The sequence below is a fragment of the Podarcis liolepis genome (assembly GCF_965112155.1).
Source record: "Podarcis liolepis genome assembly, chromosome: 8".
NCBI lineage: Eukaryota > Metazoa > Chordata > Lepidosauria > Squamata > Lacertidae > Podarcis > Podarcis liolepis.
Window position 1 is genome coordinate 42136576 of NC_139560.1, and position 26078 is coordinate 42162653.

A 26078-nucleotide genomic window follows, 5' to 3' on the forward strand; every position below is an offset into this window, starting at 1 on the left:
ATATTTTTAGCAAAAAATAATAATTGGCAAAGCCATTTGGGCATTTTCTAGGTAGAAAATTTGTCTTTTCCAGCCTCAGTTTTACAGCTCCTCATATATAAGGCATGAGAGGTGCACAGTGAACACCTTTACAAATATTATAAATATATTGTTTTGTCCTCGTGAAAGTCCTGTAAGATAATATAGGCAAAAGTATATTCTATCACCTGCTACCTGAGCCTTTTAACTGGCAGTACAGGCATTGGACCTGGGAATGAGCTACAGTCCCTCAGCAAATCACAATTTGAGGGTCTAGAATGTAACACCTGAACATGGCAACTATTGTTGAAGATAGAAATGGAGAGCCCCTGCCAAGATGATATTAGGCTAGTGAGACAAATAGTTTGACCTGATATAAGACAGCTTCCTCTTTGCTCATCAAACTATGGTTTGCAATCCTGGTTTGGAGGGATTAATTAAACCACAGTTTGCCAGTTAGGATGTCACAGAAAACTGGTTTGAGGAAACCAGGTCTTCTTTTCAAGGTGCAAGTGAGAAGGAAGAATCAATTTTTCTCATCACCTATTCTTGAACCATATTCTAACCAAATAATTTGAAGAGCCAGTAACGTGATATCTGAAAACAGCTAAATTGCCAATGATCAAACTTATGATAAAATCTTCCTGTTTGGTATGCCCTTTATAGTCACCAGAGTTGTTAGGAGCTAATTTTCCCACTGGAAGGCTGTATTTGGATCCCAGCTCAACTGTGAAGTTTATTTGGTGACTTCGGACCTGCCATTATCTCTCAGCTTATACTATCTCACAGGTTTTGTCATGTGGCTAAAATGTGACGACCTCATGAATAGCAGCCCTGAACCCCTTGGAAGAACAGAGGGTTACAAATGCAACCAATACATCAGGTTAATAGGGTTGAGTTAGGTGTTAAATCTGAGGCCAAGACTCAAATCTGCCAGTTAGTCAAGCCCATATGTGCATCCTATATGTGCAGAAGTGTCTAGCCTTTGGCCTTCCAGATGTTAATTCAACTCCCTGATCACTGGCAATGCTAGCTGGGGCAGATGTGAATTGGACTCCAGCAGTACCTATTCCCCCATCCCTGCTCTAGTGCAATGCCTGAATCGCAAAACTGGCCAGATGGGAATCAGTGACATGAATCATACCCAAGTCTAATTTAAGTTACTGAGTGTTCACCCATTCCACATCTCTTTCTTGAAAGCAGAGTTTGGGGCTGCAAGTTTTAAACACACACACTCCTTCCAGCATAGTGGCAGAAGAAAATGAACTGGAGCCTCCTGATCCTGGAGGTGGTAATTCAATAGATTTATTCTCTGAAGTAAAAGGGAAAAGTTGTTGAGGATTCTTACCCAATAAGCTAACTGCAAGATATTTCAGGTTCTCTGGGTAAAGCTTCAAGTCCATGAATGCAAATATTTTCAGTACACTGAAGCATTATTTTGTTGATGCAAAATTGAATCCAATTTTTCTGTGATGTAGTCTCATACAGTTTGCCTCGAGACCAGCAAGGGGCCCTAATCCCAAATTCAGCTCTAAAAATATGTTTTCAAATGTACGGGGAAAGAGGAGGCTGGAAACTGTACAGTAAGGCAACAAAAGGAGTTATTCTGCAGCCGAGACTCCAGCGTGGGAGGGAGGAAGCAGAGGAGTCAGACCAAGCACACTGGGACCTTGATCTCAAGTTGTGACCACACTGCAAACACTTTCAGAACGCTGGAAGGTATTAATAGAGGTCTTTGACCATTGCAATATAATGCGGAGGTGGTGGCAATGAATGCACATCATCACTTCTTCTGAAGTCTCTTATGTGTACCACCACAAAAGGAGGAGATCCGGATATGAGGGTGGCTGCACTAAGTGATGTGCTCATTAATGCCATTGGCATGCCAGAGGGTGGAAATCCTAGACAAAGCAATTAGCGTTGCAGTTCTGAGCTATAGTTCCCCATGGCATTTCTAAGCACAACTTCACTGGGTTTGTCTTTGGATAGCAGTTGTAGCTTAAGCTGGAGAGGAGTTAGATGCCATGAAGCATAGTTTAGAAGAAACTTTGCAAATGTCATTTTTCTCTACCCAGTTAATGTACTTATTGTTAGATGTTTTAAATACTGTTTAGGAAATTAGGTTTCCCTGATACCTAGCATTTTATTTCAGTTCATTATACACACTGCTGTGTAGCCATAAGATAAATTGCTGCAGTCACTTAATAGCTGGCTGAGCCTGATATCTGTGGTAGTGCAGAACTGTATTTGAACTATGTCAGAAATTACTAATTTATAATGCTTTACATATCTCTTTTGTCTCTGCCATTAATAAATGAAAGTTCAAATGAACACCTTTTTATGTGCACCTTTGCTTCAGAATAACAAAACTGACATGCAATTACTGCTCTAAGCAAGAGACTTTGTCTTCAGGTGTTAAACTAGAACAGCAACAGTCTTGCCCATCCTGTCAAATTTGCAGTACAAGGACTTCCATATCTTTGCACTCAGATGTGTGTTGAGTTCATATATATCACCATAGAGCAAGTGTGCAAGCTGCCTATTCACACATGACATAGACCATGCAAAAAGAGGAATCAGGGGCCACTGATTTCTCTGTTGCTTCTTGTTTCTCATGTGAGATGTCACCATGTGTGTAATGCAAAAATGTGAGGAGAGGGGAGTGTTCTGCAAAGTTCAGAGTGTTCTTATCTCCAGTTGATATTACTTAAATTGAAACTAAATCCCATCTTGGAAGTCTACATCACACAGGATATCTGTCTTCAATGAATATTGTATTTCTGTAGGAAAATGTGTACAAAACATGTGAGGGCTTTTTGAAGGGGGGGGACACTCCACGTGCCTGTTCTACCATGTCTATGTTTAATTTAAAAGACTAATGTGTCCAAAATGCCCCTTCTCCTTGCAGCACTGATGTTCATTCATGGAGCAAAAAAGTCTTGTGTGAAGCAGCTCTAGAAGGGTGTGAGTGTGAGTGAGTGAGTGAGTGAGAGTGTGTGTGTGTGTGTGTGAGAGAGAGAGAGAGAGAGAGAGAGAGAGAGAGAGAGAGAATAGTTAATCACGGTGTGAAATCTACCATTGTTTAATATTAATGTTTCATAATACTGCCATGGCATTGACCTGAATTGTGAATGAGTATCACGTACAGGGAAATCCTGATTGTTTCCTGGATTAGCTCTATTAAGGATGTGTAGATTTGAATACAGCGTTTGAATTACTTCCTCTTGGGAAACTCTGAAAGTGCAATACTAGCCAGGCATGCTGTTCATACCAAAGTATTCAGCTTTAAGCACATGCATAAGATGCATCTCCTCCAGTTTTGTCAAGTTGTTATTCACACTTAGCAGGGGCTTTGCATGTTTTTGAGGGTAGACATACACTACAGAACAACACTTGCACCAGTGGAAAGCTCTGCTGGCATCGATGTTCTACCACCATTGGTGCTCCATCAGCAATGTTTGACCAGGAGAGAGGAGGAAAGCGGATAGTGCCGTGGGTAGGTGTAGGCATGATACAAAGCCCCTTTGTTTCCCTAGCATGGTTGCAGTAAAGGTTCATTTAACTATGGGTCTGGCACAGTTCATGCCCTTCTATTTTAGTCAGTGGAGGTAAGATTCCCATAGGGAATTGGATGTGGCAGTCTCTGTGCAAACAGATCTCCAGGATATTTCACCTTATCCCCAAACAAACGCGAGTTAGGATTGCTATGCTCATTAGTTATGTGGTAGCATGCAGTTAACAACTAGAAATACTAAGAAGCAGAAACTGAATGCCACTCTGAATATGAGCAGGCTTTTGGAAGAAAAGGAATATATTATGCTGTGTTATTATCTGTGTTGGAAAAGCGTGCAACCCAGCTCTCTGATCCATTGCACTGGAGGGAGCTGGGTGGGCCAAGGCCTCCCTCTGCCTAGACCAGAATCAATAGGGTGGCAGCTCATTTGTTTCCCATGCACTCTCTAGCACAGGCATGTCCAAAGTCCATTTCAGGGGCCTAATCCAGCCCCTGGGGTAAAATCCTAAAAAAAGCTTAACAACTTTGGTCGGCCCTCCCTCACGGCCCTTCACTTCATCAAATCTGGCCCTCTGGACACCACTGCTCTAGCATAAACTTCCAGGTCTCCTAAAGCTACCAGGCGTGTTAATTACAGGGGTGGGGTAGAATCACACATACATACATTCAAAAACATTGGAGGGAGTACTGAAACGGGTTGGGGAAAAGGCCATCATTTTTGTCCTATCTCATGAATTCAAGGTGAGTTTATAATATATTCTTACTTTTCTTTTTCACATTCCTGTGTAATATGTTAAGCTTGACAGTAACTTGCCTAAAGCTACGCAGATGAATGTTATGGCTCAGCAGAGATTTGAACCTGGATCTCCCATGACCAAATCTGGCAACCTTTTGTGGCGGGGGGGGGGATGTATTTTCCTATTGGGAAAAGTATAAGTTATTTGTGATTTCTTAACTCTGGCAATGTGTTTGTGGGAGGTATTGCAAACTCACTATTTTTGCTCACTAAGGAACAATGGCCTCATTAAATAGGAAAGGGTTGACAAAGGACTGGAGAATGTATCAAGAGCTAAAAGTCTGTAGCCCATTTGTTTAGTTTGTGTGGATACAATTAATATTATTATTTTGAATTACATGAATATAGTGGATGCCCGAACACGTCTGATGGGTTTGTTCTATTCCTTCTGCATTCCATTTGTGCAATTTCCAGTGTGACTGGAAGGAGTGGTTCTTAGGCTGATCATCAGATTGGGATCTCAGTCTATACTTAACTCAGTAACAAAAATGTATATGGTGTAAAAGAGCCGACGATTTTAGGCGGTACTCTGTTTATGTGTGGAAATGTGATGCTTTCTCACATGCCATGCTCTTGGAGCCCTAGCCATTACTAGCTCCATTCCATTTCTTATTTGTTAGCTTATATTTATTTCTTATTTTTAAATTTATGAATCTCCTTCCATATACGTCTCAGGGTGATTTCCAATCATACAACAAGAACAGGTTTAAAAAGCAATTGAGAAAAACAAATTAAATTTAAAACATTTTTTGAAAAAAAATCCCGATTTATTATTATATTTATAACCCATCCTTCCTCCAAGGAGTCAAGGTGGCATACAAAAATATGGTTCTTCCACTCCCCATTCTGTCTTCACAACAACTCTGTGGAGTAGGATAGACTGAGAGACAGTGACTGGCTCAAGGTTGCCCTGTGATCTTCATGGCTGCATGAGGATTTGAACCCTGGCCTCCCAGGTGACAGTCCAGTGCTTTAGCCACTACACCACACAGTACAAATATACACCCAAGGCTGAGCCTTCCCCGCATCCAGCTGAAGAAGCTTGCCTCTTACACTCTTAAAGAGTGTAGACCAGAAAAGTGGCAATCTTTCTATGAAATTGCAAAGTTCCTCAGGGGGAGGCAGGCTCTGCAACCTAACTTGTGCATTCAGTATTGCTCACTCCTGATTCTCTGTGACTCTTGGTTCAGCCGTGTAGCTTACCACTTGGCTACTTGCCTTGGGATAAGCTGCAATTCCTCCAGGCCATGATCAGTCCAAGTAGTAAGCTCTACCTGTCACCTTTCCTACAACAATAGAATGTGATTGTTTCCTGGGCTTAGGAAACACTAGCATTTGTAGCCCAACTCTCTGTCATCTTCACTGATAGCACTTGTTTTAACCTCCTGCACACACACTTCATGTTTTAACCTCCTACACACACACACACACACACACACACACACACGAGTATTCAACCATTGTAGTACTCCATTATGTCCTTGAAGCACAGATCCACGGCAGAACTATAGAGGCTGCCTTAAGCCAGAAAAGAGAGAATGCAGCTGGCAGCTGCCACACTGCCATTCCCTAGTTATGGGAGTGGGGTGAAAAATTCAGCAAAGTCAGTGTGACTCAGTCCTAATTTGCAAGGCTTTGCGGGGGGGTGGTCTTGCTCAGTTCAAATGTTTGGTTTCCCTACATTAATTGCATTGTTTTTATTCTTTGGCTGGGGCATAATTTTTTCCAGGATATGTCAGAATTGCCTGTGTACATATGGATTCATAGAATTTCATATTCAGTAAAGAAATCAGGTTGGTTGTAGAGGAAATTTAAATAAGACATTTTAAATAAATGTTGATCCGTTATCTGCAGTTTCAATAATTTTTAATTTGTTGTTTCTGCACCTGTTGCTTTTATGCTTCATGTTCGAAATGACTTATTTGGGCATCTCTTAAATTTTCTGTGCTACAGGTGGCTTCGGGCGAATGCAACGAAGACACCGAGCTTTACAACATCACCCTCTGCACGGGAGACGAGCTGACGTTAATGGGGCAAGCGGAAATCCTCTATGCAAAATCTTCCAAGGAGAAGTCACGGCTCAACACCATCTTCAAGAAAATCGGGAAGCTCAATTCCATCAGCAAGCTGGGCAGAGGCAAGATGCCGTGCCTGATCTGCATGAACCACAGGACCAACGAGAGCATCAGCCTTCCTTTCCAGTGCAAGGGCCGCTTCAGCACGCGCAGCCCCCTGGAGCTGCAGATGCAGGAGGGCGAACACACCATTCGCAACATCGTGGAGAAGACGCGGCTGCCCGTGAATGTGACTGTGCCCAGCTCTCCGCCGCGAAACCCTTACGACCTGCATTTTGTCCGCGAGGGGCACCGCTACAAGTTTGTCAACATTCAGACCAAGACTGTGGTGGTTTGCTGTGCGCTGCACAGCAACAAAATCATTCCCATGCACTTCCCTTTGCATTTGGCTCTTCCAAAGTTCACGCTCCCCGAAAGCCTTGTGAAAGGGGAGGTGGGTCACGAAGCCTTTGTCAAGCACTGGTTCAGTCTCTGCCAAGAGCAGTTTGACATAGACGAGTATTCCCGTGGCGTGAGAGATGTGAAAGCCGACTGGAATGAAGAGTGCAAAAGTCCGCAGAAAGCCCGGCCCCACAGCCACAACCACATGCCAAACTCTCTTAGCTACGCTCGGGACGAGTTGACGCAATCCTTCCACCGCCTCTCGGTTTGTGTTTATGGAAACAACCTCCATGGAAATAGTGAGGTGAACCTTCATGGCTGCAGGGACTTGTGCAATGAGTGGGCTTTATTCTCCCATGATTCCCTGCAGTGCCAGGACTCTGGCGATGGCAGCAGCGACTACCTGTTCCCTGAAGTTTGTGAAGAATCGTTGTGTTTACCTACCAAACCGGAACTTCCTTATGAGGAACTGTGGCTGGACCAGGGGGGTGGGAAAATGAATGATCAGCCTTTCACTCGCTCACAAAGTGAGAAGAACAAATGTGACAGCTATAGGAGTTCTTTCCGGTCCAAGTGTGGCAATTCTTCTCTTCCAGCACCTGGGCCTATAACAGTAACATCAAAATCTCCAGAAGTTTCCCTACCTCCACCACCTGTGCCTCCTAAATCAGAAGCAGTAAGTCATGGTCTTTCTTTTTTCTAATAAAGATGGGTGATGGTAGGTCCAGATCATAAACTTGAAAGTGTTGATCTGGATAATGGGGTGAACTTGATTTCCTGACCCAGGATTGCAAGTCCTACTGTCATAATTGTGAATTCAGATGCTTTGGCATCCCCCAGATCTTCTGCAGAAAGAATTATTTCCTCAATTAGCCCATACCCATTTCATAGTTCATGAAGGCTTAAGTACAATCCTGTATATATCTACTTAAAAGTATACCTCGCTGAGCTCAGTGGGTCTTACTCACAATAAGATGGGTATAGGATAGCAGCCTTGGTGTTCATTCCCCCCCCCCCCCAGAGTTTGCACTTTTCTAGATTGGTTTGGAAGTAAACCACATTTGAGAACAGGATTTTACTGCATCCAATAAAAATGTTTCCCTGTAGAGCATGCATTTTTCTGTGCATTGTGCAACTTCACATGTAAAATTGAATGGAGAAATGTTTTCTTGCTATGCAAAGATTTTTTGCCATTTTTAATGGTAAGATGAAACTCCATGCTGAATGAATATGTCCTCCCAAGAACAAAAGGTTACCAACTTGGAACCTGCTTAATGCTCCTGGGGAAGAAGAAAAATGGAGAAACACTTGAGTGATGGAAATTGACTTAGCAAATTGAACAGGCAGGGGTTTTTGGGGTTTTTTTAAAAAAGGGGTCTCTATGTTGCAAACCGTAAGTATTCCATGTAATACTTTGCATCAAGGAACAGTATGATTAAAATTGCATTAGAGATGAGCATATGTCTGGTGTATGGGTCAAAAAATAATAGGCCCTGGATGGAAAAATCAGCAGTAGAAATCAATAAAATGGTGGAATTAAATAAAATATGGCGTAGAGATAGACAATGGTTTTAAGGAGTTAAGGGTCTCTGGAGACTCTTTTTTGGCAGCATACGTGCATGTGGGTTTTTTTTGTCCCAACATTGACTCTCATCAGACAGATTTTCGAAAGTGTGCATAATGCTACAAAACTGAGGTGAAAGTAAGAACAGAAAACTAGTCCAAAACTAGGTCTGGATCAGACCCTAAGCCCATCTAGGCCTACATCCTGCTTCCCACACTGAATAACGAATGCCTGTAGGAAGGCAGCAGGCAGGTCATGAGAACAATGGCTTTCTCCCACTGTTGTTCCCCAGTATGCTCCCTCTGATGCTGGAGCTAATATATAACCATCACGACTTGCAGCCATTGATATCCTATCCTGAATCTCCCACCATTTGGTGTCATTGGTTGGCTCCAGTTTTTAATATGAGGAGAGAAACCTTTCTCTCTATCCACATCCCCCACACTATTCTTTCTCCCTCTCTCATGTCCCTTCCAACTTGCCTTTTTTCAAAACTTAAAAGCCACAAATGTTATAGCCTTTCCTCATAGGGCAGTTATTCCAGCCCTGCACTCATTCGAGTTGCCTTTTCTTCATATTTTTCCAGCTCTACAATATCCTTTTTGAGAAGTGGCAACCAGAACTGTACACAGTATTCCAAGTGTGGCCACACAATAAATTTGCCATTACAGTGGTACCTCAGGTTACATACACTTCAGGTTACATACGCTTCAGGTTACAGACTCCGCTAACCCAGAAATAGTGCTTCAGGTTAAGAAATTTGCTTCAGGATGAGAACAGAAATCGTGATCGGGCGGCGCAGCAGCAGTGGGAGGCCCCATTAGCTAAAGTTGTGCTTCAGGTTAAGAACAGTTTCAGGTTAAAAACAGACCTCCAGAACGAATTAAGTACTTAACCCGAGGTACCACTGTATACCTGACATGGAATTTGCCTTTTGTACGGGACACTGAGTAGACATTTTCATTTATCTATCCTCCACACTCTCAAAATCCATTAGGCATGTAGAAACTCTTAGACACATCAAAAATATTTCCCTGAATTATATAGCCATGGTGTTGTAGCATATTGTTAGCCTAACTTTAGAAGTTATTTAAATATGCCTTGGTTTAATGAATACCGGTTGGTAGTTGCACGCTAAAAAAATACATGTTTCTGAAGTTAAAGGCATTTCTCTATATATTTGGTTTAATGCAGTGAGTAAGTAAGACTCTTGTTTATTCCTGGCACAATATTTACAGAGCATGTTTGCTTCATTTGTTACTGCTGAGCATACATTTTTTACTCTTAAAGCTTCAAAACAGTGCCCTATGGAGCCTTTCTTGGTACAGGACGGTCTTCTGGGTTGAAGTTCTCTCTAGGACTAAGCTACATCTTCACAATGAATATGTAGACAACATTTTATTGCACTTTATGAAAGCATTATTATTGCTCTGCAGACTATACTGATGTTCGAGTCGGAATTTAATCAATTTATTGCAATCTAGGGGGCAACACTGAAAGCTCGTTGGTGCTATGGCTGAATTCAGTAACAGCCACAAAAGAAAAATCATTTAGATTTTTTTGCTTGAGAATTGAAGGCCTCTTTAAAGATTAGCTCCTCACATGGAGGTCATCAAAGTGCTATCCTCTGGCCCCTCACTTCTACTCAGTTGACACAGTATTGCCTTGACCACTGTACAGCTAGTACCTCTGTACCCACACCTGTCACCCCTATTATTCTGATGCCCTGCCACAGCTGGGATAAATTGGTCTTTGCCAGGAGTGTCCACTTTGTATTGTTTTAGTTTTTCTATCTCTGCTTTTTGTGTTTTAAGCTCTGTTTTGGTGTTTTAATTGTACATCACCTTGATGTGTAGAAGGTGATTAATAAATTGATGACGTTGATGCATAGCTTCTTGCACAATGGCAGGTATAGTGCTGCATTCTGGATATATAAAACATTGTAATATCTTGAAATAAGCATTAAAAACCAAAGCCTTGTATTCACTGCTAGTATTCACAGAGGGAGAAATTCTCCCATTGTTGTAGTATGCTATCTTGCACCTTTAAAAAAACAAAAACAAACAACTTACAGTTACAAAACCTGCAATCACAACATTGAAGGGTGGTTACAACCGAAATGTGCAGACCAGTTTTAAAACGCTTGCAGTTTTCTGTGATAGCAACTCTAAATGATTTCCCATTTCCTACTGGGCAGTTGCATATTTTAATATTTTAGCATGGCTTCTAGTTATGGAAGAAGAGGTTCTCCTTCACTCTAGTCTCCTCTTCACACGTTTCTTGCTCACATAGGTAGACTGTTTGTATATGGGCAGATGACCAGAGTAAGCTGGGTCCAGTAACATCTGTACCAGCTCATGCAATCCTTCAGTGGCTACCCTTCAGTGGCTACCATATGCCCTCTGCTGGCAACAGATAAGTAGACAGGCTATGCTTTCTATATGAATACATATCTGCTACTAAGAAGGCAATAACACTGTATTCCATTACTTATTACTCAGGGTTTGCTTGTTTTTAACCACCTTTGTGGGCATTGCAGGATGAATACCACTCCTATTCCTCTTGTTTTGTGATCCTTAAAAAACTGGGACCTGAGCTGATGCATCTACCTCTGATTCCGATGAGGTTACCCACCTGGACTCTCAAGCCTTGTCTTAAATTCTTGCACACCAGGGGTGAAGAAAAAGAGCTGGGAAGTCACCCAGGAAATCCAGATCTAGCTTGATCAGTGCACTCACTAGGTGGGCTTAAGCAAGTCATTCTCTCTCAGCTTCTGTTCTGCATCTGTAGTAAGTACTGACCTGCTTTACAGGCAGTGCTTTTTTCTGGGGGTACTCAAGGGTACACAGTACCTTTTTTATAGAAGAAAAGCACTGTTTACAGGGTTTCTGTATGGATTGCTGGTTACTTATGCGGTGTGCTTTGAACATACAAATTTCTGCCGAATGATAAAGTTTTATTTCCCTCCTAGGTCAGAGAAGAATGTAGACTCCTGAATGCCCCTCCTGTTCCTCCACGAAATTCAAAGCCAACATCCACCAGTCCATCTGTTCCTCCACGGGCAAACAAACCAGCACGGCAGCAGACTCGTTCTCCTAGTCCAACACTCTCATACTATTCATCAGGGCTGCACAACATGTAAGTACGGAACACTTCCTTCCGGCTCTCAGCCTTCTCTTGTTCATGGATGCTTACAGTTACTCCAGAGAACATCCTTCCAAGTTATCCCTTCAAACAGTTTTGTGCAAAGTTTCCCTGTAAGAACTATACACTTAATAGGTAAGGTAATTCAGCCTCTTGTCTTAGTAGATGCCTTTGGGTTTTCCTTACAGTCTAATCTGTAAGGGAACAGTCACTGAAGTGGATTACTCCAGCCATTAAAAAAAACAAACCCAACTTATTAGGGAAGTCCAAATTACTGTAACAAGAAATCCCTGCAGTTTTGCACTGTACTTTGAAAATTGGTCCACCTGTAGATGGGCACACTATGGATTGTGACGCACTGGATATTAATGTCAAAGGAAGCACTATAGCGCACTGTCGTAGAGCACATGTTTTGCAAGTTCAGTCCCTTTGAATGAACATGAGAATTATCTCTCATATCTGTCTAAATCCTTCTACCTACTAGGTTTAAGGTACAGGGGCCAGACATCTGTTCTTTATTAAATTAGCAGAGTCCAGATTTCATTATTTCAGTTCAGAATACACAGTGTACCACCCTATTTCCCCTTATACATTTAGTCTAACATGCAATGTTAGATAACTTCTCAAGCTTTACTGGCATGATGAAAAGTGATTTTAAAAAACTTCCCATTGGTGTATAGCAGCAAGCTTAATCAATGTGGTGCCCTCCACTTAAGTGAACAAATTTGCTTAGAAATTACAAAATAATTGTCAGTACAGTTAACTGCTTTTCAGGGAATGTGGGTGTTGTTTGGCTTTGCATGTCGCCCCCCAAGTCTAATTCCTGTGTTTGAATTTGTGATGTGCAAACAGTTCTGCAGAAGGGAAATTGTATAAAGACACTGACCACCATCTTGACATAATGTAAGGCAAAGTAATAGCTTTCTCACATGACCACCAAGTACCAAAGTAATTATCTTTTTGCTTATCTTTAAAAAAAAAAAAAGCAATGCTGCAGAAGGAGAAGCTGAGTCCGCCTCCGAGAGTGCTCCTGTGGCTTGCTATCCGTGCAGCACAGTGAAGGCTGACCTACAAGATTTTGGCAACCTACTGCCTTTTGGAAGCCCCTCTGCTGATGCTCTGTCCTCCAGGCTGTCATGGCCAAATCATTGTTCCGGAGCTGCTGAAGGCCTTAACAGGGGTGAATTTCTATTGGACCCAAGCAGGAGTTACAGTTATCCAAGACAGAAGACTCCTGGCACACCAAAGAGAAACTGCCCAGCAACTTTTACATTTGACTTGGATAGAAGTGAATTTCCTGTAGGGGACACCCCACCAGCTGCAGCAGAATCTGGTTGTGCAGTGCCCACTTGCCCAAAGTCGGCGAGTTACTCTCTTGAGTGCACCGATGAGAAGAGCCTGGCAGTCAGTAGCACACCGCAGTCTCTCTCGTGTCCTGCCTTACCCCCTCGTGCTCCAAAAGCAGCAGATGAGAAGCCCGGCCTTGACTTGTGTCCCCTGCCTTTCAGAATAGATGGTGCCGAGGAAGAACCGCAGGCGGGCTCGCCAGACCTTTCTGAAGATCAGTACCTTAGCAAAAAGGGCATGCAAGACATCTTTGCCATCCCTTATCCTTTCTCATCTCCCCTCCACCTTCAGCTAGCACCAAGGTCCTGCGGCGACGGCTCTCCTTGGCAGCCCCCTGTGGATCTGTCTGGACTTTCAATAGAGGAAGTTTCTAAATCTCTGAGGTTTATAGGTTTATCTGAGGATGTCATATCCTTTTTCGTTACAGAGAAGATTGACGGCAACTTGCTTGTTCAGCTCAATGAAGAGATTCTTTTGGAGGACTTCAAGCTAAGCAAGTTGCAGGTTAAGAAAATACTGCAGTTCATTAACGGCTGGCGACCTAAAATGTAGTGCTACGAAGCCGGTGCAATAAAACTCAGAGAGAGGTGTGCCAGAAGCACCGGGGCTAACACACAGTCTCTCGTTTTTGTTTTTGTTTTTGCACTAAAATCCTCTGTTGCTCTTATGTAAATATAGTAGCAGGAAAAAAACATTCTTACTATGCAGATATTCTGAGTGGTGAGCAGACTCTTTTGTACATAGTAGAAACAGGGAGGTGTGCCTTGTGCATCCCTGAACATTCAGAAGCTGCTAAACAGTGGGCTTTAAAGGGAATTTAATTTGTACTCAGTCTATTAAGACATTATATTTATTATTATTGATTAGGCAAAGCTGAACAGCACACAAATCACCTTGATTTTGTGTGTTTACCAATAAATGTATTTCCTCTTGGGGGTTTTTTTGTTTTTGTTTTTTGTATTCTGATGGCTGCATACCTTGCCTTCAGTTCTGATTTATCCAGTGGTTAGTGTCCTTCTCCCACTCGTTCTAATTGTTGGGATAGCATTCCTTTTATATGTGGGTTGTGATTAGAATCCTTTTATGAATGAATCCATCTTCCAGAAGGAAATTCAAAAAAACCGACGAAGAATTTAGTAGCTTCGCGTCACCTCCAGATGAGTGCAAATTTCTCAGTGAAAAGGCAATACAAGTTCACCACTTATTTCTCTGCCTAGTTGAAAACAGGGTTGGTTTTTATAGAGTTGTTGGCCTTTAGGAGAGCAATACTTACCGGTAATCCTCTGCTCTTAAATCTCTTGTGAGCTGTCACTGCCCTGCTCACACATGCATTGTTTTCCTTTCTGCCTTGTTATCCACCTGTGGCCTCTCTTTCTGCTCAGCTATAATTTACAGGGCGAGGAGGGGAAAAGAGAGGTAGCAAAAAACACATTCAGCTTCTACACACATGTATTTATAAAGGGGCAATGATCTATGAACGCAGCATAATTTTCAACCTAATAGCACTTGAGGGAGAAGGAAGGCCTTGGTCTTTCATATAGCTCTGTGGGAAGGGCAGGATTTGGGGTAGTTCAGCCCAAACCGTTTAGAAGTCATAGCCCTACCAATCTACTTCTCAGAATGGCCCCAGTTTGATTTACCATCGTACTGTTTCCCTTAGAAACTGTCGCAATCAAGGCAGGTATTCTTTTTTACCCAGTCGAGTTCTCTTGCATAGCAGATAACAGATACAGAAAGGGAGAGAATAAGCATAGGTTCCTTTCAGTGTTGGGGAGCAAAGGGGTTCTGAAATGCAGAAATGTGCTGTTCTGAAATGTGCTCTTTGTTTTACAGAATTTATTTTGGAAAAGGTTTTGTATTAGAGAAATAAAGAGATTTGGATTTCAAATGTGATTGAAACTACTTTGCATTCAATCTGAGCAAATTTTGATGGCTTGCATTAGTATAAATAACTGTTAGAGAACAATGCACCCATTGGCTTGGGTGTAAAATGCACACAAGGTGAGAATGATCTGCCTTGGAGTGCAAATTTTCAGGAAATAAGACACAGATGCAGCAGTTCAGTGGTTCATCCTAGATGCTTTGTATTGCTGCTGCTTCTCTAAGGTTTCTTAAAAAAAACATAATTAGGAAAGAGTGAAACTTAAACACTAACCTAAATTAAACGTGTTCACATTTCCCAAAACTAAATCTAGTCTAATCAAAATTAAGCTGATTAAATGATGATTAAAAAATGTTTAGAGGAAGTAGAATAGTTGAGGTTACCCTCCTATTCTTGAAATAATATATGAATGTTTTAGGATCCTAATCTATGAAATGCATTTGACTGTTTAAAAAGTGGGGTGAGGAGAATGCAAACTTGGCCCACATGGTGTGTGATGTATTTACCTAGCCAGCCTGTTTTCATTATGCTAGACAACAAATACATCGAAGTCTTAGGAAGGGAATCCAGGTCTTAACACAACACTACTAATCCCATTGCTTATTCATAAGAGTTAAACAGCTACGATAAAGGATTTCATGTTTGTATTTAAAGCTTCCCCCCCCCATCCAATCCTTAATGCAGTGTTTCTTAATGTGATATTTTCATTAATTTTTCTTCAGTTATCTTTGTTCATTGGGAAAAAAAACGACTTAGGAAGCTAACAGAAGACTGCATGCTGTAATTGTGAGAGAAAGCTGAAGAAAGTTCTTGCCATTAGGGGGGAGATTGTAAACTGCTTGATTTTTTTAAAAAAACACACACACTTTGGGAACTTGATTAAAAGTACTTTCTCCATACATGAGTAGACTAGTGTAGTTAGGTGGATTCTCATGTGAGGAGATGTCAGTGATGGTCCCAGGAATTCTCATGATGTAATGTCCCCCCCCCCCCCCGTATCTCATAGGATTGCAAGCACTTCAGTGGCCAAGTACAGCACTGGACTGCATTTGTATAGGAAGAAATTCTATGGGGAATAGCCTGTACTTTAACTTCAGTGGCCCAGTTCACATGGAATGCTAAACCATGGGATAACCCTATGTGCAGAATCTGGAATGAGCAAAAGTCTCTAGAGAACATCACCAGTACTTACTTTTATTTTCCCTTAATGTTGACTTGTGTTATCCATAGTTCCTTTTTACTTACCGGTGCTTTTTTCTGGGGGTAATCAAGGTACACAGTACCAACACCTCTTTTTCTAGAAGCTTTTCTAGAAGAAAAGCACTGATAAGCACCATGGTTTAGTGTTATGTGTGAACATGGCCCATGGTTTCCGTTGTAAGGTCAGTTAACGTAAGTAAATTAATGGAAGGAGAGTTTCCTGACTCTTCCTCCCCTTGCAGCCTCCTGTGCCCCACGAAAAGACTCTAGAGCAGGCATGGCCAAACTTGGGCCTCCAGCTGTTTTGGGGCTACAATTCCCATCATCCCCGACCCTTGGTCCTGTTAGCTAGGGATGATGGGAGTTGTAGTCCCAAAACAGCTGGAGGGCCAAGTTTCGCCATGCCTGCTCTAGAGGATCATTGACCCTTCTGAGCAATAGGGGGGCTGCTAAGGAAAGAGAAAAGCCTAAAATTGTCTTAGGATCCAACTTCTCTTAGATTCAACTTCTCTTAGCATCCAAGCCAAGCCAACGTTCTTTCGGTTCATTCAGACAATAATGTCAAACCATTGTTGAGAAATTTTAACTGTGGTTTGGCATCATATAGCAAACCTTGGCAGTTGAGTGCTTATCAGTTTGGAAGTTAAATTGCAGTTGCCTGACATCTTTGTTTCTGTTTTCAAAAACCTATTTGTACTTCAAGCAAGGGTTCCTGTGATAGCTCCTCACAGTGTATAATCCCTTGTGATTTGACAAGCGCTCACCACATGGTTAAAATCTTTTAATAGTGAAGGGTTTGCAGGATGATGGGGGGGAAGGCAATGTTTCCAATTTCTAGCAAGTTTTCTCTTAATGGAAAACAATTCTGTGCTTTGGGCAACCTCAATCCTACCATAATCTTATGCATGTTTCCTAGGAGTAAGCCTCATTGAACACAATAGGATTTACTTCAATAACAAGTGTTTAGGATTGTGGTTCTGGTCTTGGTGTGGCATCAAAGCAGTTAATAATCCCATACCTTAATTTAATTTACAAATAAATCCATTCAGTTCATAAGTGCTATATGGCACACTGAATTTACCGTACTCTGTTTCATGTCTGGTTGTAACTTTATTGCCTTCTGGGTCATCATATTTAAGAAGTTAGTGAGCGCAGGTGTGGGAAACTGGTGACCTTTCAAATGTTGCTGAACAACTTCCAGCAGCCCTAGCAAGCATGGTCAATGGAGTTGTAGTTCAGCATCATCTGGGGGGCCAAACATTCCCCACACCTGACTTAGAGTGGTGAGATTAGTAGCACACACACACTGCATGTCCTTTTATCCCAGACTTCGTAGTGACTCTCATTTCTGCATTGGAATGTTGTTGGGTTTCCCCCCCATATTCTGTTCTCTGCCTTTGCTTCCACAGATCATTGTTGTTGCCTTGTAGCGTTTTGAGGATTCGTTTGTCCCACCAGCATCCCCCAGTAAAATATTTTTAACAATGTTAGTCCATTGGCGGATTAATGGCTGAGGGAGCATTCCTAAGCATTTGTGCACCACCCAAGGAGCAATACTAATCCTTTCAACCCTGACCACTTACACAAGGACTCCAGTGTCTCCTCACTCCCAAAGTATGTTCACAGATCTTATTTCTTGCAGGATCAGAGATAGAATTTTTCCATGATGCCATGCGGATAGCATTCAGAGCAAGGGGAAGCACCCAGGCTGGCAGGCAGCATTCTTCCCGGGACAGTGCCTGCTCCTTGGCAGATTGCAACATAGGACTGGGAGGTGTAACAAGGACCTCTCATATGATGGAGTCCTCAAAGTTAACCATGCAGCCTCCCATATATATTCTGATTAAAAGGAGTATCCCATCTTATAGCCCCTGGTGGTGGTGATGAATGAAACTTTATTTGCGTCAGCCATCGGCCATAGCAACAAAAAAACATTGTGATTTACACAGAACAAAATAAAAAGTCAGTTATATAAAACACAGTTTAGGGTCCTGAATCAGCCGTCAAATAGTGGACCTTATTCTGAGTGCCCCAGCTAGAAACCTTGCAACCTTTGTAGTCATCTGCTCCTCTTGATCTGCCAGGAGAAACGACACTGTGGCAGTGGTTGGGTGACCCAGAATGGTCAATAAAAGAGGCATGATAATATTGTTCCTCAGGTCTTTGTAAAGAGTGAACGCTAGGAGGGCATGTGCCACTGATTCGCCACTGATTATGGCCCCTGTTCTATTCATGTTTGATAAATAACTAAAGTGCTGGCTGAAAGCAGAATTGATGCTGCTTTTTGTTTCGGAGCAGTGCGATGGACATAGTTTTGCATTTAATCATCTTGCTGCAAAATCCCTTTATGTGCAGCACAATAACACCTTATATAATAGTCCTTTATATATGGGTGTTCTTGTTTTCACAACAGGATTTCAATAGGTTTTCCTTTAAATAGGAGGCAGCCTGGGAGTATTGAGGCCATCCAGAAGATACCTGTAACTGTTGCTTTGGTGTGGCTAATCGTATAGTGTAGTGTAATGTGTTCAGTTTCTTTAAGATGCTTACAGTGCAGCCCTAAGTCTGTTTACTTGGAAATAAGGCCCATCAAGTTCAGGAAGACTCCTGTGTGCATACTTGGGATGGCGCAGCCATGCTTAAGTCTGTGGAACATTCTTCCAAGTAAGAATGGATTGTACATAGGGGTGGCATCATAGTGCTAATGGCAAAAACTAAAGCTTTAGGGCAGATGTGGAGAACTTTGGCCCTCCAGATGTTGCTGAACTACAGTGCCCACAGCCCCAGCAAACATGGGCAAATGCCAGAGATGATGGGAGTTGTCGTCCAGCAACTTCTAGAATGCCAAAGGGTTCCCACACTTGCCTTAGTGAATGTTTGCTTAATTGCATAAGGAAAATGCACTTTTGAAAGCCAAGTGGGCAACTAAATTGGGTGTGTGTGTGTTAAAGCTAAATTTATAACAAAGTCCCATAATATGTCTATGACTATGGTATATATAATGCTGTATAATAAGATTTCATAATGGCAACAGTTTCATTAGTAGACACTAATGATCGATTCAGTGGTTTGGGTTATAAGGTAAGTTAACTTCAGGACGTTCAGGAAAGGAAAGTTTTCCATCCCTTCTTCCTCCCTGTAGGTTATTAATGCAACCAGTTTGTTTTCAGATGCAGTAGGAGGTGGAGAGATGTGTTGGCCAAACAGACTTAGGCACTTTACTGCATTGCTGAATGGATGAGGCTCCATCTCTCACTTGATCTGCATTACCAGCATACACAAGTGTAAGTGGGCTCTTAACAGTTGCATCGAGAAACACAGTAGTAAGTCATACCTGATGCAGTCTGGGCCATGAAAGCTTCTTAACGTCAGCCCAAAATCCCGTAAGAGGTTTGGAGAAACAATCCTGCATCTGATTAATTACTTGTACTGCCTCAGGGAAACTAGAGGTGGCAAGAAACCCTTTTTAGTATGAGGAACAAGCTGCCTCTTAAGTGGCAGGGTGTGAGAGTGGGATGGATGCAGCTCAAAAAATTATAATAATGATACTCCCTTTCCTACCGCCACTACTAGTATTGTACTGGGGCATTTGCAATATGAGCATTAACTTCCACAAATTTAAGGTGTGTCAGTTATGAAACTGAAATGTAAAGTCAGTATTTCAGCATGCAGTTGCCTTATAGTTGAAACACTACAAGATGAGACTATAAACAATAACAGCAAAGTAGTAAAAGACCCTTTTCATGCATACATCGTGCATAAGTGAAACACATAAGGCTCAATAATATCTAGAACAAATGAGCTTTTTAAAAAAATGGAATTCCTTTAATACTTAAATAAAGAAGCTGATCAGACATAAAAGGATAATGGCAAATTATTAGCTTCTGGGCTCAGCTATTCAATTTCCAAATGGGTTCCATGTATGCCAAAAATAAACAAATTTCAAAACAAAACCTAATTTATTGGCTTAGTAAATATATTCTATTGTTAAAACTAAGTATGTGTTTGTGAAAGTATGTGCCGGTTTGATAATCTCTTTACAGGTTTTGGGGTGAGGAACATTTATTTAAACCAGAAGCAAATAAATAACCCTACTATATATATGAACAAATGTCAATGGTGTATTGTAAGTATATATATAACTGTATATTAAAGATATTATTTTCATGATATTTTAAATGCGTAGAGTTTATTATTTCATCCAGAAGTTAAATGGACAGATTAGAAACACAGTATTGGCATGCTAAGGTCTTAATTGCTAGATTCTTTGGGTAAAATAATTGAAGTGAAACACAGGAGTTCTTAAAATGAATTTCTTTCATTAAGTTGGAATACTGCCAAAGTGCAAAGCTGATCAATTTGTCTGCATACTTATGAGATCTGGGTTTTTTTAAAAAAAAAGGTCTGCTGGTTTTATTGCACATCTTGATCTCATCTATTTTCAGGACTGTTTCTTGGAATCTTTTTTTAAAATACTCTTGTGCAATCTTAATATATGCATCTGTGTCTCAGAATCTGTACAGATGTATGGTCTGGTTTCTGTCCTAATTCAGAAGTAATGGGAAACTGGTATAATCACAACTTGTTATCACTAATGATAGTTTAAACAAACTACAGTTCCATGAATTTGGACATCCTCGGAAGCTGTGATTACTTTAAAAAGGAAGCAGGCTCTTTGCATTTCCTGTGGCATGTAAAAGAGGGAAAATGTATGAGCCTGAGGCTCACCACAACTTGTTGGGGCCTATGATTTCCTGTGAAACTAGCCCTGTCTATTCCTAAGATCAGACTACTTCTGCTATTTCACTATTACTTGTCCGCCAATCACAAATATAGAGGCACAGGTGGGTCTGCAACAAAATGTAACAGTGTATTGGGTGTTATGCCATGTGCTCCTTCAGTAGTTCATTCCATCACTTCCCCAAGTTTTCCATTTTTCTTTTCCGATTGACAGTTAAAAGTCCATGGCTACTAAGTATGCTCAGGCCTAATTTGGGTTTTGGAGAAAGGGTTTGCCCTCTTGGGCTTTTTGTATTTTGTATTTTTACTTTCTGCAAACCTTAAGAGTTTTTCTGAGAATACTGACACATCCCTTTTGTTACAATCCTGCTGGCATTAACCATCCTAGTTTGCTATCAAAAGAGTTGCATTTAGGGTTGGTTTAGTGTTAGAAGATTCATGATTAGGAGATTGAGCATTTTCTCAGTCAGATGGATTTCTCCAACATAGCATTAACTGTGATGCAGCATTTCATCTGAACTCACACTAGCAGCCTGAGAAGCTGTGAAGTTCTCCCATACTCCTGCTGCATTTCCAAGTGGCTTTCTCCCATCACTGTGCACACCAGCGCAAAAGTGTGTGTGCCTTCACTTGATTTCTTTCCCTGCGCCACGTGAAGCCCTCATCTGCGCACCTGCAAAAGCAGCCCAAACTGTTCACAGCACAGCGTCTGTTCCATTTTCAAACTGGATGGGAGCTGGTTTCAAGAAAAACACATCAAAGAGAAGTTTTCCCAAAAAGCTGCAGGACACCAGGTGGATTGAGGCTGATGTTGTGTGAACCCAGCTTTATAAAAAGCAGTGGTGGGAGCATGTTGAGAGTCACAGTAAGTACCGGTAGTAACATGAACATACCCTGATATTAACCAAGATTTGCAAACCAATTTCTAACCTATAGTAGGTTAGTGCATTAACAACTTTAAGATTCAATTTTTCAAAGGTTGAATCACAACTGCCATAATATAGGGTTGCAAATTTCAGTCATGCCCACCATATGCAGCTTGACATTTTTAATCTGGGTTGTGTACAGAGAACAGAAGGAAAATAACCGCTAGCTGTTAGCACCCAATAAATTGTGCAAGTGTTTATGTCATTTTAAAGAAAGCCGGTTTAGAAACTACCTGACTTTTTCCTGTGCATTCTGAACATCTTTAGATTTAGTTTCACTTTTTAATGTATGCTGTAGCATAATATGTAGAACAAGCTCTAGTCTAGAAGGATACCTTTTATTTTTCTCAAACCCTTCTTCCAAGGAGCAAAAAGCAACCTAGATGGTAACCCCTTTTTATAATTACAGCAACCCTTTTGGGTAGGATAGATGGGGGGCTGGGGAATCAAAGAAAAGCAGTAAACCTTGAAGCAGAGTGAAGATTTGAACTCTGTACTCTCTAACCACAGTACTCCACTGGCATTCTCATTTCTTTGTGTCTTCCACCCTCAGAGAGGCTAGCTATTGTACTCCAATGGGAACTCAGGTGCAAATATTTGAAAAACACTGCCAGCAGCTATTTTCGTCCTGATTATGGTGATTTGGATCCAGCCAAGGTTCATCTGCTGCCTGCCCACCTGGCAAAAGAGGAAGATGGGGAGATGGTGGTGGCAGTATCATCTGATGTACAGGCAGCATACTTTCTGAAGATATGTAAATGGTATGCAATTAATCTGTCCTCCAGTTCAGTGTGCTTCTCAGATGGTCAATAATATTTTACAGCTTAACCACCTCTCCCATAAATAACTTTATGGATGTAAATAGTCTGAAGTTTTACCTAATGTTCGTGTGTCTGATTCCTATTTAATCGCTAGCATTATCATAATGGTATTACTGCATTAGCTTAGATCTGTTACAGAAATATTTAAGTATTGTTTATACAGCTGGGTTCCTGTTATACATTTGCTCAAGTGCTCAAGTTAATGGTTTTTAGCTAATGCACCCTTGGAGAAGGAAAAATGGGGATTTTGGAGCCCGTTACAGACTGACTGCACAGTTAGATTTTAGATTTGGGAAACCCATTCCTACAGTATTATTCCAACAGCATAATGATGTGGGCAATTTTATTTTTCAGTCCCTAATTATCCCTATTTTTTCAGTTCCTGCTTACTGAGCTGATATCCTTATCAAGATATCCACCCTGCCCGCAAGGTTTCATTTCTGGTCTATCACCACCAGCTCAGATCCTATTAATGCATATGTGAAATTAGAATTTTCTGCCTCAAATGTGCATCATTTACAGTGAGTTGCATTGTGCCATTTTACTGCCCATTCACCTCAATTTGGAGAGATTCTTTTAGAGCTCCTTGTAATCTTTCTTTTTGTTTTGTTTTAAACACCCTGAATGATCTGGTAGCATCAGCATAGTCCGCACCTCACTGTTTACCCCAAACTCCAGATCATTTATAAGTTAAAAGGAATAGATTCCCAGAAGACTCCACTTCCTACACCCTTTCATTGGGAGAACTGTCCATTCTTTGCTTCTCATTCCCAGCTTTCTCTCATCAGCTGAGAAAGATATCAAAGACAATAATTTTAAATAAATGATACGGCAGCTGAGTTGGCAAAATTAACTGGGAAAATTTGGAACCAGCAAGACCAGACTTTCCTAAAAGATTGGAAGAAATTTATGATATATTATATTTGAAAGACAATTGTAATCGCTTGTAGGGTTGCAAGAAGTTTTGTAAAGAAAACTATATGAATTATTGCGAAAAAGGACTAAGAAGGAGTTTGTTTAGGATTTGGATTTTATAGCAATAACTATTAAAATAAAATGCAAAATCAGAAAGAGAGTTAGAAAACCATTAGTCGAGGTTGACAGAAGTCTTAGGCTGTGATAGCCAAACGTTTGTTATGTTGTATAAGATGGGGTGTTATGTTTGGAAAACATGTGAGATATATATGAAGAAATGATATGGCAAAGATACGGTTTTCAGAGAATTCACATTAAAGCAACTGATTAAATTTCATATTTTAGCTAATAAGACTTACAGCCTATAGTTAAGATGATACATACATGTTTTTCTTCACTGGCACCTTTTAATACAATACATTCATGGCTGCAAGTATATTAAAGCTATTTTGGGTTTGATCTTTGAAGGTAATGAGAGTTCTTTACAATGGGGACATTCAGTAGAGAAGATCCATCTCCTATTAATACATAGGAGCATACAAAGTTAATAGGGCATTGATGTTTTTATTATCCTTTGCTCATCATACTTGTACAACTCTGTTATGCAGTGTTAGCAAGATAATAAAGGCTAACCTCAGTAATACAACTCTTCTCCCCATTTTGTCTGATGGCGCCTACAATAAGCTACTTTTATCCTTGGGCACATTTTAACAACCTAATAAATAAAATTGGGAAGCTCCATCATTCAGTATATTGGAAGAAAGCAGGCAGGTTCTGTTATCCCCAAAGAGGTTTTGCTAATATTTTGCACAACTGATATAGCCATCGCCAGTGGAAATGCCCTAAACACATCTTAGAATTTTGGTTACCTCCCTAGAAGGGAGGTTAACAGCTTTTTATACCTTTGAGTTCACAAAGCAGCCAGGCAGTTGATGAGTTTTTCAGAAAAGGGCTGCCACTGAAGCATATGTGATTTTCCACCCACTTTCCCCCTTGAAATGCTATCGTGCCAAATCCCCAAACAATTTTTTGAACTCAGATGTTTAAAAGGCCATTTAAAGATTCTGGAGGGGAACCACCTGCAAATCACACCCCTCTGGAAAAAAAGTAGGACACGTCTTCACTCTGGGTCCATATTGTTTATAAAGAAGGGAAACCTCCCAGTTTTGTTTCATAAATTATGTGGTGGAAATAAAGAAATCTGACCACTTTGCTTATCCAGGAAATGTTCCATGCTAGAGAAATCCTTAAACTTGCATCATCTCAAAATTTAAAATATCACTTTTAGCCGCTTTTTTGCATTGATTTAAACTCACACACAAATAATTTCCTTTCCCTTTTTTCCTGTAAGTAAAATGTCGGTTGGCAAAGGAGAAACTGTGCTGGACATGAAGTTATGAATAAGGTGTTCAAGTGAGGCCATCCATTTTGGTTTCCAAGCTTTCACTATCTTCAGAGAGGTGTTTTCTGTCAAGAGAGCAAAAGGCATCTTCTAAATAACTTGGATAGAGTACAATTATAGTAATTGCAAAATAAATATGGCCATCCTGCATAGAGCATAGTACATTGAACACATAGCATGAATCAAGCTCAGGTTAATATTTGCCAGCCTAAGTTTATCTTGCTTTTCCATACTCTTAGAAGAGAAATGGGGGTCTCAAATTGGAGTTCCTGTGCAGAATTTTAAATTTCAATGGAAGAGTAATTTATTTCAATTAAATCCTAGAAGTGGCATATAGCTTTTGTCTTGTTTTTAATGCAAAAGAATGGCTGTTTCCCCTAAAATCGTTTCATCCAAGAGGAGTTGCAAACCCAGAATGAGAAATACAGAAGATGATGCTTTTCAGCAGGCTAACATAACTGCTGGCAAACTATCCAAAGTTGTATACTTTTGTTTCAAAACGGGTATAGAAACAGACATTTCTATGGCAAGATAGCTGATTGCCGCAGATGAGAAGTAAGGAGATGCAACCGCCATTTTGAATCTCTTTTTGGGGAGGCGAGGGGTGCAGTAAAACATATTATGGACTGCTACTTCTAAAATTATTTGATGCTGCTTTGATAAAATATATTCAAGGACTGGTAAGATAGTTTGAGAGAGCCTCAGTCTTTGAAACTTGTTTAAACTGTATAAGAACTAATCACATTTTCAAGGTGCAGTCCTTGGGAGGGTAGCCCAGGGCACACAAGATTCTGTGACTCTGTCTTCACATGCCAGCCAGGAGGTCTGCCTACAGAGGCCTCTTCAATGCAGTTGCAGAAATTTCCAATGGCAGAAAGAGGGCAGGAAGTGTTTAGGTGCACACTGAGGCAAGTTTGGATCCCAAACCCTTCGCATTCCCGTGACATGCCACTGGAGGGGGGCGGGGGGAGTAGAGAAAGCCAATACTCCCGTTGGGGAACAAAATTTCATTTCTATTGCATCAATGGAGAGAAAAGCCCTTTTACCAAAAAAGGGGCGTGTGTCAATGAAGTTCAGTGGAACTTACTCACACATAGGTTTGTATAGGAATGAAGTCCAAAGAAAGGAGAAGATGGGGAGTAAATCTACATTTCCCTCCCACCTTCTACCCTGTGCAATGACCCTGGGAATCTGGTTGTTCTTCTGCCTCAGTTTCACCCTTCCTCACTTGGATTGCTGTGTCAAAAATGTTGCTGCCCAAATAAATGCCACACAATGCAGCATAAGCTAACAGAAGTTACTGGGGCTCGGTAGATAATGCATCCAGAGTTGTGTTAGCCTCTGTGTGTGTTG

At 41.0% G+C, this 26078-nt stretch overlaps 2 protein-coding genes across 6 annotated transcripts in view; one reads left to right on the forward strand and one right to left on the reverse strand.

Moving 5' to 3' along the window:
• The window catches only part of GAREM1 (GRB2 associated regulator of MAPK1 subtype 1), a 71852-nt gene extending 56285 nt beyond the window's left edge, over nt 1–15567 (forward strand). For all 5 annotated transcript variants that reach the window (XM_083517706.1, XM_083517703.1, XM_083517704.1 and 2 more), the window contains 3 exons: nt 6282–7460; nt 11320–11486; nt 12479–15567. In XM_083517706.1, the coding sequence (XP_083373832.1) occupies nt 6282–7460; nt 11320–11486; nt 12479–13391 (2259 nt within the window). In that variant the 3' untranslated portion in view covers nt 13392–15567. The remainder of the gene's footprint in view (nt 1–6281; nt 7461–11319; nt 11487–12478) is intronic.
• A 1729-nt stretch (nt 15568–17296) lies between these two features.
• The window catches only part of MEP1B (meprin A subunit beta), a 50960-nt gene continuing 42178 nt past the window's right edge, over nt 17297–26078 (reverse strand). The window contains 1 exon segment of the mRNA XM_083517830.1: nt 17297–24790. Coding sequence (XP_083373956.1) covers nt 24776–24790 — 15 coding nt within the window. The 3' untranslated portion in view covers nt 17297–24775.